At 56.5% G+C, this 18,520-nt stretch overlaps 1 protein-coding gene across 1 annotated transcript; it reads left to right on the top strand.

Moving 5' to 3' along the window:
* Window positions 1-704: 704 nt before the first annotated feature.
* Window positions 705-17,122, top strand: SART1 (spliceosome associated factor 1, recruiter of U4/U6.U5 tri-snRNP; the record flags this gene model as incomplete). Its single annotated transcript, XM_079708588.1, has 20 exons — window positions 705-1,017; window positions 2,842-2,899; window positions 3,276-3,331; window positions 3,869-3,995; window positions 4,112-4,217; window positions 4,470-4,547; window positions 4,692-4,791; window positions 4,883-5,025; window positions 5,117-5,323; window positions 6,067-6,191; window positions 6,271-6,404; window positions 6,538-6,671; window positions 13,514-13,687; window positions 13,867-13,977; window positions 14,294-14,381; window positions 14,889-14,979; window positions 15,071-15,206; window positions 15,669-15,758; window positions 15,860-15,981; window positions 16,084-17,122. The coding sequence occupies 20 exons, from the start codon at window positions 705-707 to the stop codon at window positions 16,100-16,102; spliced, it is 2,412 nt and encodes an 803-aa protein (XP_079564714.1). The 3' UTR covers window positions 16,103-17,122.
* Window positions 17,123-18,520: the final 1,398 nt, after the last annotated feature.

Genomic DNA, 18,520 nt, shown 5'->3' with positions numbered 1-18,520 from the left:
TCAAGGGGAAAAAAAAAAAGCTCAAACACACGGACGTGCCAAATTTTACATTCAATTTCAGGGGACTCAGACACGCAGAAGTTCATCTCGACCTCCGTAGCAGTCACGGGGCACAGGTTAAAAAACCCGATCCAAGGAACGGGGGAAGGCAGCGTTTGCAGACAGTACTAGTTGTAGGGGTTGGGAGGAGGCTGGACTGTGGAGCTGGGGGGATCTCAGGAGGAGAACACACTCGTTGTTGAACACCTGATGGAGCCACGACCCCAGGGAGTTCACTAGGAGGACGCCTACTGGAGCAGTGGGCGCTGCCCACGGAAAGTCCGTGAGGCAGTGACTGTCCCGTGATTGAGGGTGTGCAAGCGGAGGGAAGCCGGGGAGGGGCTTTTCTGCGTCGGCGATGCTGACTTAGACGGCCCCTAGGTCCTTAAAGTTCTGGGATGCCGTCATCCCCAGACCCGGACGCGCGCATGCGCAATTGGGCGACCTGCTCAGACTGCCCCACGGTCCGAGGCGGCCGCGACTGCGCAGTCGGGCTCCGATCCCGGCTTTCCCATGAACCTTTGGGGCAGGCTCCGAGGCAAGCGACGGAAGCAGCCGCTCTTGGTTTCCAGCAATACGACACCGGCTGTCGGGCGACCCGGAAGTGTTCCCATTTTGCGTTGTCGGGGCTCGGTGGCAGCCGAGCTCGGGGTGGACACACCACTATGGGGTCGTCAAAGAAGCATCGTGGGGAGAAGGAGGCGGCCGGGACCACGGCAGCGGCCGGCACCGGGGGCGCCACCGAGCAGCCGCCTCGGCACCGGGAGCACAAAAAACACAAGCACCGGAGCAGCGGCGGCGGCAGCAGCGGCGGCGAACGACGGAAGCGAAGCCGAGAGCGTGGGAGCGAGCGTGGGAGCGGGCGGCGCGGGGCCGAAGCTGAGGCCCGGAGCGGCGCGCACGGGCGGGAGCGCAGCCTGACAGAGTCCTCCGAGCGGCGGGTGAAGCGGGAGAAGCGGGAGGACGGCTACGAGGCCGGTGAGGGGCGGGGCCTGTGCAGGGGGCGGGGCGACGGGGGTGTCTGGGGGTGGTGGGCTCTGGGTCTGGAGGCCGAGCACACCAGGCCGAGGCATCGCCAGGCTCTCTTCGTCAGTACTCTAAAGGGTCTTCCTGTGGTTATTTCGGATTAAAGGTTGTCTTCCTCTGTTAAACTCCGTGAGGATAGAAATTTTCTCTGTTTTCCTCAATTGGCATATCTCAGGCCCTCCCTAAGTGTGTTGAGTTAGTGAATGAAGTGGTGCCAGCACGTGCAGAGGCAAGAAGAAACCTGGTATCGCGCAAGTTGTGTAGAGTTCACAGCAGAGACACGAGGCTGTGAGATAGGCCCTGTTAAGAAATTTGAACTTTGTCTTAAGAGTAGAAGGGAGCCATGAATTTGAGCTGAGGAGTGAGTTGATCATATTCATATTTTGCAAAGATCATTGTGTTGAGAACTGGGTCAAGGGCAGTGAAGATTGGAGGTGAGGTGAAGGCTGATGGTGGCCAGCACCAAGGCAACAGCAGTGGGATGGAGACGAGATTGGAAAGGTGTTTCGGAGGACGTGACAGAGCTTAGCACTTGGAAGAGGACGGGAAGGAGAAGAAGGAATTGAGGATGCTCCTTGAATTTTGGCTTGAGCGATTAGGTGGGTGGGAGTGCTGTCGACTGAACTTGAGGAGTTTGGAAGAGAAGCAGATTTTTGGAGGGAGACAACGAATTCACTTTTGGAGAGTGTTGCATTTGATGTGCATGGAGCAACCCAGCGTTTGGGCCAGATAGAGCAATTTGGGAATCATGAGGGTTTAGGTGGCAAATGAAGTCCCCTGACAGACTGAGGAGTGAGAAGCCAGGGTTGGGAGTAGAACCTGAGAAATGCCAGTGTTTTAGTAGTAGGCAGAGCAGGAGGCTAGAAAAAGGAGGTAGGCTATCCCCTAAAGCAGGAAAACCGTAGAATCTTGTGTCATGGGATCTGTGGGAGTGATCAACAATGTCACACACCACAGGAGATCAGGCGAAAACCAGAGCTGAAAAGAATCCATGGGATTTCGAATTAAGGAGGCTGGTGACCTTGGAGAGAGCCTGGAAGGGTTGGGATTCAGGGTCCAGGTGGGATAAAAGGGAAAGAGGGAAAGAGGTAGCTTGTGAGGTGGGCCTGCCGGAAGGATGAGCACGTGGTGGCAGCTGGTTGGGGCAGCTCCACCTGATGGAGTCTGGCTGCTGTCTCTGGTGTTCGGTGAAGTTATTTGCTGTTTGTGAGGTGGGTGGAGGAGGTCCGAAATGCCCCTTTATCTCTGTGACCACGATATCATCATAGAACAGGCACCAATAAGTGTGTTTCTTGATTGCACGAATTACACAGAGGACACAGGTACGCTGCCAAGGTGGTTCCTGCCCTGTGAGGAGAAACGGACCCAGAAATGACTGACTGTGCTATGCAGTGCAGGGGAGAGCAGTTCATGCTGATCAATAGTCGAACAGGACTCCACGAAGGAAGTGGCATTTCATTGTTGCATTCGGATAGGATTTTGTTAATCAGGGTGAGGCCAGAGAGGGCAGTGCAGGTTGAAAATACAGAATGTACAAAAGTGAAGAGGCGGCAAAGTGAAGGACGTAGAAAGCTGGACCTTTTGGATCAGGAAAGGAAGGTGTGTGGACAGGTGGCATTCTCAGAGCCTGGGACTCAGGTAGAAGGAGCTCCCGGGGAGGAGGAAGCAGGCCCAGGTGCTGGTGAGGGCCTCTCATCTTCGGCCCTGCAGCTGGAGCCAGGGCTGTGGCTGCAGGCCCTGTGTTCAGTTCCTGAGCCTTGCTGCTTCTTGTTCCAGCTGCCAGCTCCAAAGCAAGCTCAGGTGATGCCTCGTCACTCAGCATCGAGGAGACCAAGTGAGTACTGTCTCCTTTATGTTTCTGTGTTTTCTTACAAGCAGTTTCAGGGGCAGCTGTTTCGGGTGGCTTTCGCACAGTAACACGTTCTGATTGAAGTTGGAAGTTGCCACATAAATCATCTTAGCCAACCATTTGAGTTACAGAAGTGGGCACTTAAGACCCAAGAGGAAGGATGGCATTTCACTGGTTAGAGGCAGGCCAGGCCTTCCGCCTGATTGGGAGGCCAGTGCTCTTCCCAGTGCTGGGTCAGGCTCTAGGTTTGGGACCCTCAGGACCACTCAGTCCCCTCATGTTTTCACCCCGTCTGTCCAGAAATGCATTCGGTGCTGCTCTTTCTTTGACAGCTCCTAACACTTGTATTTCTTGCCCTCAGTAAACTCCGGGCAAAGTTGGGGCTGAAACCCTTGGAGGTCAATGCCGTCAAGAAGGGTGAGTGTGGGGCTGAGGATGGGGGAAGGGAGGGCATTTGGGGCCAAGGAGAGAGGCCATCTGAAGGGGCCTTTGAAGAAAGTGGGCACAGGTTCAGCACCATTCAGCGGTCCTGTGTGTGTGCTGGCAGTGGGCGCGGGGCCCTCCTTGCTGTTGTGTGGCGGATCTGGGACTCAGCTGCTTCTTGTAGTTTGAGCAGTTGGCGTCGCATCCTCAGTCTGCCTGTGAGGTAGCATTAGATGGCCCGAGAGATGTGCACAGTTCCTGCAAACGGATCTGGGCTGTGCAGGTGCTGGTTTTTTCGTTTTGTTTTGTTTTTGAAGTATGATCAGAGGGGCTCTGGAAGGCATGGAGGTTCCCGTTGTGCTGTGGGGAGACATGGGAGGGTGGGGTCGCGTGGGAGTAGGGAGGCATGGATTCTTCCTCCACCCCTGGCCCCTCTGGCCCCCTGAGCTGGACGGGGGCAGCGTGAGTGGCTCCCTCCTCTCCCCACCAGCCTTGGGCAGGCATAGCCTCACGCCTGGGCCTCCCTTCCAGAGGCGGGCACCAAGGAGGAGCCCGTGACCGCCGATGTCATCAATCCCATGGCCTTGCGACAGCGAGAAGAGCTACGAGAGAAGCTGGCGGCTGCCAAAGAAAAGCGCCTCCTGAACCAAAAACTGGGGTGAGGGTCCCAACCGGGCAGGCACGGGGAGGGCCCGAGGAGGCACCAAGCAGCTCTGGAGTCGGGGTGGGGGAGCAGGAGCTGGCTCCTGGAGCATCACTGTCTTCCCTCTTCAGGAAGATAAAGGCCTTGGGGGAGGATGACCCCTGGCTGGATGACACTGCAGCCTGGATCGAGAGGACTCGGCAGCTCCAGAAGGAGAAGGACTTGGCAGAGAGGAGGGTGAGGTGCTGGGAGCTGGGGTGACACGTTCAGTGCCTCTGGTGGCCTGACCGGCTGGTGAGGCAGAACATGGACTCTGGGGAGATGAGGCTGGGCTCGGAGAGGTAGGAGTGGTCAGTACTGCCTGCGCTGGATTCTCAGCAGCTTGCCCGCAGGTCCTGTGCTTTTCGCACTCATGTTTAGGAAGGCCCTGCATCTTCTGATCCTGAGCAGCCTGAGGTCAGAGGTCACCCACTCCTCCCTATCCCATAGGCCAAGCTGCTGGAGGAGATGGACCAAGAGTTTGGTGTCAGCACCCTGGTGGAGGAGGAGTTCGGGCAGAGGCGGCAGGTGAAGCTGCAGCAGCTGGGGGGTGGCGGTGGGGTTGAGCCTGGGGTGGGGGTGGGGGGCGGGGCGTGCTGTCCTTGGTGCTGGGATCCCAGGGCTTGGTGGGTCGGGCTCCTGACCCGGCTGGACCGTCTGCCTCCCTTCTAGGACCTGTACAGTGCCCGGGACCTGCAGGGCCTCACCGTGGAGCATGCCATTGACTCCTTCCAAGAGGGGGAGACGCTCATCCTCACCCTCAAGGACAAAGGTGTGTTGAACTGGGGTGCTCTGGCTGGGGCCACAGGCACTGCTGAGTTGAGGGCGAGCGTGACTGGCCGCTGCTTCCGCCCTGGCTCCAGGAGTGCTGCAGGAGGAGGAGGATGTGCTGGTGAACGTGAACCTGCTGGATAAGGAGCGGGCAGAGAAAAACGTGGAGCTGCGCAAGAAGAAGCCTGACTACCTGCCGTACGCAGAGGACGAGAGCGTGGATGACTTGGCACAGGCAGGCCGGCAGCGTGGGCTCTGGGCGGAGATGGTGGCTGTGGCTTTTCAGGAGCCGGGATGGGTCCTAACCTGTACTTCTTGTCTTGCAGCAAAAACCCCGCTCTGTCCTGTCCAAGTACGATGAGGAGCTCGAGGGCGAGCGGCTGCAGTCCTTCCGTCTGGAGCAGGGCGGCGTGGCCGATGGCCTCCGGGAACGGGAGCTGGAAGAGATCCGGGCCAAGCTGCGGCTGCAGGCTCAGTCCCTGAGCGCAGCCGGGCCCCGGCTCGCCTCCGAGTACCTCACGCCCGAGGAGATGGTGAGCCCCGAGGCCTCCACCCGCGCTTGTGACTAGGGTGGTGACCCTCCCTCCCCTCGGAGGTCACAGGCTGCCGGAGTGAGCTAAGGAGGGGGATCGGGTGATCGCGTGGTGCTTGGTGCCTGTGGATGCGCAGTAATTGGCAGCCCCGAGGAGGAGCTGTGGGCAGGCAGTTGGTGTAGGCAGAACAAGGGCCGTGAGCGGGTGGCCCTGAGCTGGTGTTCAGGCCCTGCCGCTTAGCCAGCCTGTGCCTGCGGCGAGCGATGTAAGTACCACGCGCCCCATCTGAAGTGGGGATGGCGCGAGCCAGCTCTCGGGGGCTGATAAAAGGATTGGTGGTGATCTGGTAAGCGGTCATTTTATAGCTGCGCGTGGCTGTCGCCTTTGGGATGGCTGTGTGAATTCGCAGGTAGACTGCTGGCTCAGTAGGTTGCTTGGCTCTGTGGTTATGAGCAAGACTCTGGAGCCACACTCCTGGGATTCACAGTCCCGGCTCTCCTGCTTAGGAGCTAGGTGACTTTGGGCAAGATACATAATCTCTCTGTGCCTCGGTTTTCCTCATCTCACAGGCGGGAGGATAATCACCCACACCTCATGTCTCGCCCACGTACATGAACTACGTAGGACCACAGCCGGCGCAGAGTAACGCTAAGGCAGCATTCGCTCCCGTGGGCTTGTGCTGCCTGCCTTCCCCCCACCGCCACCCCGGACATCATGTTTCTCTTTTCCTCTCTCCCCTTCAGGTGACCTTTAAAAAGACCAAGCGGAGAGTGAAGAAGATCCGCAAGAAGGAGAAGGAGGTGGTAATACAGCCTGATGACCTGCTGCCCCTTGGGGACCAGACTCAAGATGAGGACTTCGGTTCCAGGTGGGCGTGGGGACAGGGGTCGGTGTTGGCGCTGAGACAGCCCTGGGGCCAGGGCTCACACAGAGGCCTCTCCACACAGACTGCGGGGCCGGGGTCGGCGCCGAGTGCCTCAGGCAGACGAGGAGGCCCAGGAGGAGGGAGAGAAGGAGCCTGTGTCTCAGCCCTTGCAGTCAGATGACACCCGCGTGGAGAACATGGACATCAGTGATGAGGGTGAGGGCCCAGCCAGCCCGTTTCGGGGGGTGGCAGGGCAGAGGGGGAGTTGGGGGCAGGGGTAGAAAAGCAGGGACGGGAGCCCAGGGCCCCTGGAAGTGATCTGAGCCGGCGTCTCCCGTGTTTCCACCAGAGGAGGGCAGGGCACCGTGGTCGGGGTCACCCGAGGTGCTGGAGGAGGATGAGGCGGAGCTGGAGCTGCAGAAGCAGCTGGAGAAGGGGCGCCGCCTGCGGCAGCTACAACAGCTGCGCGACAGCGGTGAGAAGGTAGGGGGGCTCCTGAGGCGTGGGCGGGCGCTGGGCCCTTCGGTGACAGGTGTGTCTGTGGTGGCCTGTCCTGAGGAGCACGTGCTCCCGCGCCATCGTAGGCAGCACCTGCATTTCGATTTGCGTCCTCTTTTTTGTTTCATATGGTGTTACTGGTAGATTTCTAGGTTTCTGCAGCATTTTCACTAGGGGATGCTTTAGTGGTTGGATCTTTCCCTCCCTTCCTTCCTTCTGGAGTGTGTACTGTATGCCTTACTGTGTGTGAGGCATTGTCCCAGGGCTGGGGAGTCATTGGAGAACAGGACAGCCAAGGGCCCCTGTGCCTTTCACGGAGGCAGAAGTGGTGGTGAGCTTGTGAACACGAGCAAACAGTAACTTCCGATAGTGACTAGAGCTGAGCAGACCAGACAGGAGTCACCGGAGGGTTGGTCTCTTGGTTTGGGTGTTCAGGGAAGACCTTTCAAGTGGTGACATTTGAGCTGAGACTGAAATGACACAGGAGGCGATCTTGCGCAGATTCAGTGTGGAGGTCGTGTAGACAGACGTTCGGGCCCTGGGGACAGCAGATGTCCTTTGGATAGATGACCTTAGAATGTTGGAGGACCAGGTAGGCTGGAGCAGAGTGAAGGGCTGGTGGTGTGAGCTGAGACGGAGAGGTCAGCGGGGCCTTGAGGCCGTGGTCATCGCTGACCCTCACGGGGCACTGACATGTGCCGAGCACTGCTTAAGTGCTTTATGTGCTGCTTCGTTTAATTCTCACAGCAACACCCTATGAGGAAGTTTCTGTTATCTCCATTTTACAGATGAGGAAACTGAGGCACAGAGGCATTAGGCAAGTTGCCCAAGGTTACATGACTGGTAAGTGGCCGAGCTGGGATTTGCACAGCTTGACTCCAGAGCCCACACTTGTAACCCTGCACCTCCCACTGAGGGAGAAAGTGGGGCTGGAGACAGAGGCTGCAGCAGCGAACCTGGGGTGCCTACCGTGTGGGGTAGCGTAGGAGGGGAGCCACAAGAGTGAGGCCTCCCTGAAGCCGAGGATGGGTTTCGAGGAGAGGGAGGGCGGTGTCATCTAACACTGCTGAGGGGCAGGTCAGATTTGGCACCAGTGGAGACAGTGCCCTGGCAGAGACAGTAGCTTCTAGAGGATTGAGGAGAGATGGGACTCAAGGAGGTGAGGGCAGCAGCTTGGGATGATTCCTCAGCCGCAGGAGCGTGAGCGCTTTTTGTTAAAGGGCCAGAGAGTAAACGTCTGAGGCTTAGATCTTGGCAGCAGCTGCTCTGCCTGCTCTGCCAGTGTACCCAGTGGGCATGGCTGCGTGCCAATACAGCTTGCTTTACGAGGACAGGCGGTGGGCCCCAGTTTGCCCAACCCCACTCTAATAGAGGACGGGGAAATGGGGCAGTAGCTGAAGGGGGCGCGAGTTGAGGGAAGTTTTTCTCTTTCATAGTTAATGCGGAATAGCGTTAATATTTAGAAATTATGTGCGAGTGTCCCAGAGTCTACGGCTGAAAGGACTGTAAAGGTTATGTGGCCCAGTGGGATTAATCACGATTGGGTTTTCTACTGGCTGGGCCATTTACTGAGATGGGGAAGCCTAGGGGAGGAACAGGAGTGGGGAAGAAAGGCAAGTGTTTCCTTTTGGTTTAGTTAGCTTTGAGGTGCCTCCTTATTGGAGGTGATTGATATTGAATAGGTAGTTGGATATATGACTTTGAACTTCAGGGGAGAGGCTGAGATGAGAGATAAAAGCATGGAAGTCTGTGTAGCTGGGATTTAAAACCAGAGGACTGGATGGAATCACCGGGAGAGTGAGTATAGATAAGGAAGAGACCGTAGGGCTCCAAGCGAGGAGGGTAAAGAGGAGAGGGTGCCGTCCTGGAAGCCACGTGAAGAAAGGTCTGGAGTGGAAGGGTGTGAGCAGCTGTGGCGCATGCTCCGGAGAGTTTGGATATCAGGAGGATGGGAACTGACCTTGGGATCGGGCAGCATGGAGGTCACTGATGCTCCCATCTTAAGGTCAGCTCTGTGGGGTGGTGGGAAATGGGGACCAGATCATGCAGGCTTTAACAAGGTTGCTGGTCACAAGATTAATAGATGAATGTTGATGGTGTTTCTGTACGCCAGCAATAGGTAGAAAATGTAGTTTTAAAAAAGACACCATTTATGAAAGCAATATAGATGGTGAAGTAACGTGGATAAGCAAGAGAAGGCAATGTGGGAGAGGAGTAATCAGCATAGCAACAAAATAAAAAGGAATGATTTGTAAGATCTATATGGGGAAAATTATAGTCCATTTTTGAAAAGCATTAAACGAGACGTGTTGTTTTAGTTACCGAGGGCTACCATAACAGAATACTACAGGCCGGGTGGCTTAAACAACAACGATTTATTCTAACACTTCTGGAGGCTGGAAGTCCAAGATCAAGGTGTTGGCAGGTTTGCTTTCTCTTCAGGCCTCTTTCCTTGCGTTGGAGATGGCCATCTTCTCACTGTGTCCTCACATGGCCTTTGTGTGTTACTCCCTGACATCTTTCCTTCTTATAAGGACACTAGCCTATTGGATTAGGGCCTACCCTTATGACCTCATTTGACCTTTATTATCTCCTTAAAGGCCCTGTCTCCAAATACAGCCACACTGGAGACGAGGGCTTCAACATACAAATTTTGGGGGGACACATTTCAGTCCGTAACAGCCATGTTAATGGATACCACTAATATTGTAAAGATGTCTATCTCCTCAAATTAATTTAGAGATTAAATGCTGTTCCAACAGAAATCCCAATAGAGATTTTTGTGGAAGCTGGCAAGGTGATTCTAAAATTTACACGGAAGATCAAAGGGACCAAAATAGCCAAGACGCTTTGGAATAATAACGTGGTGGGATTTGCTGTAACAGATGTCAAGTCTTTTCAGAAAGTTGTAATTGAAGCAGCATGATACTGGCATAAGTGTGGACTAATGGGCTGAGATTGAATACAGGGACCCAGAAACAGACTCCTGAGCTAGGACACGTGGTGTCCCAGTGTGAAAGGTGCTCAGCTCAATAAGTGGTGGTGGGACAATCAGTTACCTATTTGGAAAAATGTGAAAGTGGGTTTGTACTTCACACCTTATGCAAATTCACTTAGATTAAGAACTTAAAAGTAAAAACTTAATATTTGAGGCCAAAGTAAAAAAATTACGTTTATGACTTCGTGGTAGAGATTCTTCTTTCTTTTCTTTATTGTGTTAAAATACACATAAGATTTACCGTCTTACCCATTTTTAGGTGTATGGTCTGTGGTATTAAGTATATTCACCTTGTGTGCAGCCGTCACCGCCATCCATAACTCTCTTCACCTTGTAAAGCTAAAACTCCGTCCCCATTAAACACTAACTCCCCATTCTCCCCTCCCCCCAGCTTCTGGCAACCACCATTCCACTGTCTGTCTCTATGACCTTGACTCCTCTAGGGACCTCCTATAAGTAGAGTCATAGAGTATTTGTTTTTATGTGACTGGATTATTTCAAGAGAAAGATTTCTTACAATATAAATGTAAAGCATAAACTATGAAGAAGAAAACAAACATTTTACTTAGAAATTAAAATTTTTAATTATTTTTAAAAATTCACTTATTTTTGGCCGCATTGGGTCTTTTTGGTGCACGTGGGCTTTTTCTAGTTGTGGTGAGCAGTGGCTGCTCTTTGTTGTGGTGCGTGGGCTTCTCATTGTGGTGGCTTCTCTTGTTGCGGAGCACGGGCTCTAGGCGCGTGGGCTTCAGTAGTTGTGGCACGCGGGCTCAGTAGTTGTGGCTTGTGGGCTCAGTAGTTGTGGCTCGTGGACTCTAGAGCGCAGGCTCAGTAGTTGTGGCGCACGGGCTTAGTTGCTCCGTGGCATGTGGGATCTTCCCAGATCAGGGCTCGAACCCATGTCCCTTGCATTGGCAGGTGGATTCTTAACCGCTGTACCACCAGGGAGGCCCCTTAATTTTTTTTTTTTTTTTTTTTTTTTTTTTTTTGCGGTACGCGGGCCTCTCACCGCTGTGGCCTCTCCCGTTGCGGAGCACAGGCTCTGGATGCGCAGGCCCAGCGGCCATGGCTCACGGGCCCAGCCGCTCCGCGGCATATGGGATCCTCCCAGACCGGGGCACGAACCCGCATCCCCTGCATCAGCAGGCGGACTCTCAACCACTGCGCCACCAGGGAGGCCCAGGCCCCTTAATTTTAAAACTTAGTTTTATTTAAAATACATTATGAAGGAGAATTCCTTGGCATCCAGTGGTTAAGACTCTGTGCTTCCACTGCAGGGGGCATGGGTTCCATCCCTGGTCGGGGCACTAAGATCCCGCATGCCTCAACACGTGGCCAGGAAAGAAGAAAAACGACATCATAAAGAATGTAAAAAGATAGGCCAAAAGGAGAAGATATTTGTCCATATACAGAATGGCATTCAGAGAATTAGAAGGATAGATGGCCACTAAAATACCCCGCGAGGCCCAGCCTCAGTAGTGATAAAGGAAAGGTGAGCTGAAACAATGACAGACTGTATCACACCTGCATCATTTGGCAAAAATGTAAGTCTGACAACATCAAGTGTCAGTGAGGATGTGGAGCAGCCAGAATTCTTAGCCACACTTTTCATGGACGTGTAAACGAGTCTAATCAGTGGGAAGACACTGACGAACCTTGCAGAATGAAAGTGAGTGTGTTCCGTGCGGCTCAGCGGCCCGCACTCTCACGTGTGCCCCAGAGAAATGCTTGCATCAGATTGCTTCAGCTGCGTTACTCGTGGTAACAGAAAAAGAACATCCTTGGTGCACTAGATAACTCAATGGAGGTATGATCATGTCACGGAATATGATTCTGTAGTTAAAAGCTAATGAACTATAGCTGCTCGTGTCAAGATTAACCTTAAAATACATATATATATATATATATATATATTTACAGATATATAAAAACAAGTCGTAGTGGAATCATACAGTACGATTCAGACTGCATAATGTTTGAAAAATGCACAACAAGGGCTTCCCTGGTGGCGCAGAGGTTGAGAGTCTGCCTGCCGATGCAGGGGACACGGGTTCGTGCCCCGGTCTGGGAAGATCCCACATGCCGCGGAGCGGCTGGACCTGTGAGCCATGGCCACTGAGCCTGCACGTCCGGAGCCTGTGCTCCGCAACGGGAGAGGCCACAGCAGTGAGAGGCCCACGTACCGCAAAAAAAAAGAAAAAAAAAGAGAAAAAAAAAAAAGCACAACAAAATAACAGACTGTTCGTGGATAGGTCTTTATGTGGTAAAACTATAAAGGAAAGCCAGTGAATCATGACCACAGATATGTGGGGAAGAGACACTTGGGGTTAATAATGCTTCTCAGCCAGGTGATGGGGACATGGGTGTTTGTTTGGTGGTTGTTATTTTTAAAAATATACGTGTGTTATAAATAACCCTTTTATGTATAGGATGACATTCATTTAAAAATGTAACATAATAAAATGGAAGGAAAAAGGTTGCAAAAGTGGACGTGGAGACTAGAAACTTCTCGGAGGAGTTTGCTGTCAGGGGGCAGAGCAGGAGGGCTGCGGTATTGAAGGAGGAGTTGTTTTTTTTTTCTAACTTATTTTTGGCTGTGTTGGGTTTTTGTTGCGCGCAGGCTTTCTCTGGTTGTGGCGAGCGGGGGCTATTGTTCTGGTTGAGGTGAGCGGGGCCTCTGAGGCAGGGCCGTGAGGCAGAGCCGCACCCCAGGGTCTGGGCCGGGGGCCGGTGGTGTCTGTGTCTCTGGCAGGCACAGTGGTCCCCCTCGCAGGCCTGGCAGGAGGGTGCCTTTGCCGGCCTGACCCCTCACTCTCACCACCGGTGGCCCTCGCGGGGGCTCAGTAGTTGTGGCTCGTGGGCTCTAGAGTGCAGGCTTAGTAGTTGTGGCACATGGGCTTAAGTTGCCCCGCGGCATGTGGGATCTTCCCAGACCAGGGTTCGAACCCGTGTCCCCTGCATTAGCAGGCGGATTCTTAACCACTGCGCCACCAGGAAAGTCCAAGGATGAGTTTTTAAAAGAGGGGAGAGCGACTTCCCTGGCGGTCCAGGGGTTAAGACTCCGTGCTTCCACTGCGGGGGACTTGGGTTCGATTCCTGGTCGGGGAACTGAGATCCCACATGCGCAGCCAAAAATAAAAGAGGGGAGATCCTAGGTCATCCCCGTGTGCTTGTGGGAATGACACAATAGAGGGGACACTGAGTGCAGTCAAGAGGGGGGTAGTGTCAGGAGCAGAGTTCTGAGGGCCCTCGGAGCTGTGCCAGGTAAGGTGGCCTGAGGTGGGAGCAGGGCCGGGCGTCTGCTGTGATGGGAGGGCAGGCAGGGTGGGTGGGTGGTGGATTCAGTGCCAGAAGCAGGTGGAAGGTCCACAGAGCATCTAGCCTGCAGCCTCAGGGATGGGGTTCCGGGAGGAGGGATGTTTACGCCGAGTCCTAAAATTGGAGTTTCTCAGGTGAAGAGCGGGTGGCAGAGGAGTGGCGGGCGAGGCCCTAGACGAAGGCGTGCGTGTGAGGCTGCAGGAGTGAGCTGAGGGGCTCTGGAGAAGGGTCGGTCCAGGCCCCGTCATGAAGGGCCATGTGGGATTTTGGATATTAATTCAAAGGGCAGTGGGGAGCCATTGACGACTTTGGAGGAGGGAAGCGAGCCAGTGAGATCGGTGCGGAGCGCAGAGCAGATCGGGGGTCAGGGAGGAGTAGAGACCGGTCTGGTCTGCCGTGGGCAGTGGGAATGGCTTGTCGTACTGCCACCAGGGAGGGTCTTGGGGTCCTGGGTCTCTGTGGCCCCACCCCAGAAACTTCCGGGTTTGCCCACAGCCACTCCCTCCCTCAGGTGGTGGAGATCGTCAGGAGGCTGGAGTGTCGCCAGCGGGGCTGGGAGGAGGAGGAGGATCCGGAGCGGAAGGGGACCATCGTGTTCAACGCCACGTCCGAGTTCTGCCGCACGCTGGGGGAGATCCCCACCTACGGGCTGGCCGGCAACCGGGAGGAGCAGGAAGAGCTCATGGTGGGTCCTCGGCAGCCCAGCACCCACACGCTCCCATGGCCTGCCCTGCTCTGGGGGCGGGGGCGCGGCGGGGGCAGCAGTGTCGGCCCTGCCGGTCCTCAGTGCTGAGCCCCAGTGCTCAGGTGGGACGGGCCGGCTGAAGCCTGGGCCGCCTGGGCTGAGTCTGATCTGTCTTCTAGGACTTTGAACGGGACGAGGAGCGATCGGCCAACGGTGGCTCTGAATCCGACGGGGAGGAGAACATTGGCTGGAGCACAGTCAACCTGGATGAGGAGAAGCAGCAGCAAGATGTGAGGACAGGGAGGAGCGGGGCCGGGAGGACACAGAGCGGAGACCCCGCTGCCTCTGGGTCAGGAGCTGGGCTGGAGGCCCAGCTCTGTGCCTTCCTAGCCTTGGGGCCTCCATGTCTCAGAGCCTTGGCCTCCTCATGCATAAATGGAGTGTATAAACCTCACGGGGTTATTGTGGATTAAATGAGACGTCTTGTTGTGCAGGGCCCGGTGCATAGAAAGGTCCACAGTCCAGTGGGGGGGGTGACTTGGGTTGGAGGGTCAGAAGAGCCCGTGTGGCCCGCTTACCACCCCCATCATTCTGTGCCACCCCCAGTTCTCCGCCTCCTCCACCACCATCCTGGACGAGGAGCCCATCGTGAATAGAGGGCTGGCAGCCGCCCTGCTCCTGTGTCAGAACAAAGGTAAGGGGCTCGGGGCAGCCTTGCTGGGGCCTGGGTGCTGTGGCGGGAAGGGCAGGCGAGGCAGGCGCTGGCGCGGCTTCCCTGGTGCCCTCTGCTGCCTCTTCCTCGTTTCTGATGCCGTGAGCCACTCCTTCCCCTGCACCCTGCTTCCGGGGCAGTCATAGTAGCGGCTGGCCTTTCTGTGCTGCATCACCCCATTTTCAATGCCTGTGCTCACGTATTCCCCTGCAAAGCATCCTTTGAGGCTCGGTGTCTCCTCTGGGGGGAGTGTGGGGAGCTGAAACAGTCCAGGCTGTGGCACAGAGGCCTTGGCACTAGGATCCCAGCTCTGCCTTTTACTTGGCCAGTGGCCCCTGACAAGGACCTGACTCCTGTCTCCGTTTCCTCCGTCTACACAATGGGCCTGATGTCCGTCCACTCCCACAGCACAGCTCTGAGGGTCTCCCAGTGGCCCCGTGCTGTTGGCGGGTGCTGGGCAGCCTGGAGTCTCATAACCCCCGTCCTCAGGGCTGCTGGAGACAACGGTGCAGAAGGTGGCCCGGGTGAAGGCGCCCAACAAGTCCCTGCCGTCAGCCGTGTACTGCATCGAGGACAAGATGTGAGTGGGGCGCCAGCCAGGGCCGCGCTGCCTGGAGCCCGGGCCGGGGTGGGGCAGCGGCTCACACTGAATCCCCGTCCGTCTCGGGCAGGGCCATCGATGACAAGTACAGCCGGCGGGAGGAGTACCGAGGCTTCACCCAGGACTTCAAGGAGAAGGACGGCTACAAGCCTGACGTCAAGATCGAGTACGTGGACGAGACGGGCCGGAAACTCACTCCCAAGGAGGTGAGCGGGGCCTCTGAGGCCGGGCTGCGAGGCAGAGCCGCACCCCGGGGTCTGGGCCGGGGGCTGGTGGTGTCTGTGTCTCTGGCAGGCACGGTGGTCCCCCTCGCAGGCCTGGTGGGAGGGTGCCTTTGCCGGCCTGACCCCTCACTCTCACCGCCGGTGGCCCTCGCGGGACGGCCGACTCTCCCGCCTTTTCTTTGTCTTCCACCCGCCAGCGCTCTTCCCCACACGCTCCCTGGGTGTGCTGCCCCCTTGCTCCAGCCCCAGCCCCGGTGCCCCGACGAAGTCCATCCCTCCCACTCTGCTGGGGGCCCCAGAGGGTGCTGGGGCTGCTGGCCTTCTCCCATCCCCTCCCAGCCGCCCCGCCCCACCCTGGGCCTAGCGCTGGGTTGGGTGGGCCGCTGCCCCTCCCCTGCCCTGTGTGGCTTGGGCAGCTCCAACACGGTCCTGCCCCCATCGCAGGCTTTCCGGCAGCTGTCCCACCGCTTCCACGGGAAGGGCTCGGGCAAGATGAAGACAGAGCGGCGGATGAAGAAGCTGGACGAGGAGGCGGTGGGTGCCCGAGGGGTCACGGGGGGGGGCCTCGGGACGCGTGGCGGGCGGCTGAGGCCGAGGCCCGCTCCCACCCGTGTTGACTGGCCCTGCCCCTGCAGCTCCTGAAGAAGATGAGCTCCAGCGACACACCCCTGGGCACCGTGGCTTTGCTCCAGGAGAAGCAGAAGGCCCAGAAGACACCGTACATCGTGCTCAGCGGCAGTGGCAAGAGCATGAACGCGTGAGTGGGGAGGCGGGGCAGGCACAGGGCCTTGTGGTGCACGCGTGGGGCCGGGGAGGCGCGCAGCTGCGCTGCAGCCTCACACCCCTCTTCTCTCCGCAGGAACACCATTACCAAGTGAAGCCGACCTCCCTTCTGATCCCCTCCCGACTTTAATGTTAAATAAAGCTCCCTCCTTATTTTTTCCCCCCCTGGTCATGGTGCAGATTCCAGGGTTAGACCTGGGAGGAGGGCAGGTGGAGGAGCATCGGCGACACTGCCCTCAGGCTCCGTCATCACCTTTGTGACCTCAGGCAAGTCACTGAACCTTTCTGGGCTTTAATTCTGCCATTTGTACCATCAAGACACCTCTGCTTCATAGGATGTCTTGTGACAATTAAATGAACTCATTCGTTCATTCACCTGCAGTGCGAAGGTGAGCAAGACCCCTCAGAGGTGGCTTAGAGTGATGGCCTCTGCCAGGTGAGACCTGGTCGTAGGTGACACAAATAACTGAACGGAGATGCAGGGAGAAAGCTAACCTGGATCCTCTAAGGCGGTTCTCCAGCCCACCCTGGGCCCCAGCCAGCTAAAGAGAAGCCAGCTGGTTCATTCTCTTGCGCCCCTCCCCTGGCTGCCTCGGTGTGGTTGCATGGGTCCTGGCCGTCTGTTGAAGGCCGTGCCTTATCCTGTGCAGGGCTAGCTTTTGGGTAAGAAGTGGAAGGTGTTTTAGAGGCTCAGTCACTCTGGTCTCTCCCAGCCTCCAGAGCCACAAGTGGCACTGCCCTCCGCGGCCAGGATGGGCGGGTCAGGGACTGGGGGCAGTGCAGGGCGGAGGTGCTACCCGAGGCTGCTCCGTGATCCTGTACCACCTTGGTGTGTGTGGAGCGAGAGGCTGAGAGTTCCTCGGAGCGCCTCCTGGGAGCCGTGTCCAGTTAAGCAGGGAAGAATTCTGTGAGGGTCGAGCAAGAGCCTGAATCAAGGGAAAGGTGACAGCTGGCTCCCATGGGAGTCCGACCAAACCAGCGCCCACCCCGATGTACACCCAGATGCATTCCAGACGCTTCACGGATTTTTTCTTTTTAATGAAACGAAAAGAGTGGATAACCTTAGGGTGAGAGAAATGTAAGCAAGGGACAAAAATACAGTTGCTTAACACGTTGCCTTTGATGACAGTTTTTGCGTGGCAGACCCACCAAGCACCAGCCCCTCGTGCTTTCTTGCGCTCATCTCGTTTTGAGGTCTGATTCTGATTTAATTTTCATCTGGGCTGCTTTCTCACGGAGGGTCCCCGTGGGATGTCTAGCCCAGATCTGGGATTTAGGGAATCTTGGTCCATTTCTCCTGGAAGCCTCTGAGGCACGTCCAGTGTCATGAACGGGCAGACCAGTGTCCCTGGTGGCATAGCACCAGCTCTGGACGAGCTGTTGTCGAAGCTCACACCATACGCTCTGCAGCCTGTTAGGAGGCCGTCACCATCATCAGAGCCAGAAACGACCAAGGCCTAAAGCAACGGTGGACCAGGGTCAAATTGACCAGGTTTCGCCCAGGATGCCTCCCAACACTGACCCTGTGACTGAGGAGACAGTAAATAGTGCACCAGGGGCTAGGAGGGGCTTCCAGGGACTCGCAGGGGTCTCTCCAGGAAGCCTCCCTGCTTGGCCATCTGCTTCCTCTCTGAGACATCCTGTGGCCTCTGGTCCCCAGACCCCGTGCTTGCCCTGCCCGGCCCTAATGCATGCTGGCTAGTCCCCTCCCCAGGCTGTGCTTGCCCCTGCCGGGGGCTGGGAAGCAGCAAGGTGTCAGTTCAGCTCCCTGGAGGTGGGAGGGGCTGGGGGCCACCAAATCTTTTTTTTTTTTTTTTGCGGTACACGGGCCTCTCACTGTTGTGGCCTCTCCCGTTGTGGAGCACAGTCTCCGGACGCGCAGGCTCAGCGGCAGTGGCTCATGGGCCTAGCCGCTCCACAGCATGTGGGATCCTCCCGGACCGGGGCACGAACCCGTGTCCCCTGCACCGGCAGGCGGACTCTCAACCACTGCGCCACCAGGGAAGCCCCCACCAAATCTTTTGAGGCCTGAGCCCCCGGTGCAGGCAGAACCCAGGGAGAAGGTGGGGCCCTGCCAGCGACACGTCCCCCCTCAGGAACTGCAGGCAGTGATGCCTATGCACAGGCTGGTGTGAGGGTCTCTGAGGTCTTAGCCAGGGCCTGGGGGGCGAGCCGGCTGGGGCACTAACTCATCTGGACTGCTTTTCCATTTACAAGCTGTCTGACCTCGGGCGAATTACCACTGAGTGTGTGTTTCATCTCAGACTTCCAGGGCTGGTGTAAAGCAGAGTTAAGAGCGTTCATCCTTTCATTACTTCAGTAAATGTTTCCTGAGCGTCAGGGCTGCTGGGCCTGAGGATAAGGAGCAGGGCCAGACCAGCTGCCTGGGCCCGGGAGGGTCTGATGGGTGAGCAGCCATCGAGCAAGGACACCACCAGACGTGAAGGGGATGGGGGGAGTCCATGCCCTTCCATGTGACACAGGGCCTTCAAAGGGGCTCAGAGAGCCCAGCT

This window comes from Hyperoodon ampullatus (assembly GCF_949752795.1).
Source record: "Hyperoodon ampullatus genome assembly, chromosome: 7".
NCBI lineage: Eukaryota > Metazoa > Chordata > Mammalia > Artiodactyla > Ziphiidae > Hyperoodon > Hyperoodon ampullatus.
The sequence above is the reverse complement of the archived record's forward strand: the minus strand, read 5'-3'. Positions and strand labels throughout refer to the sequence as shown.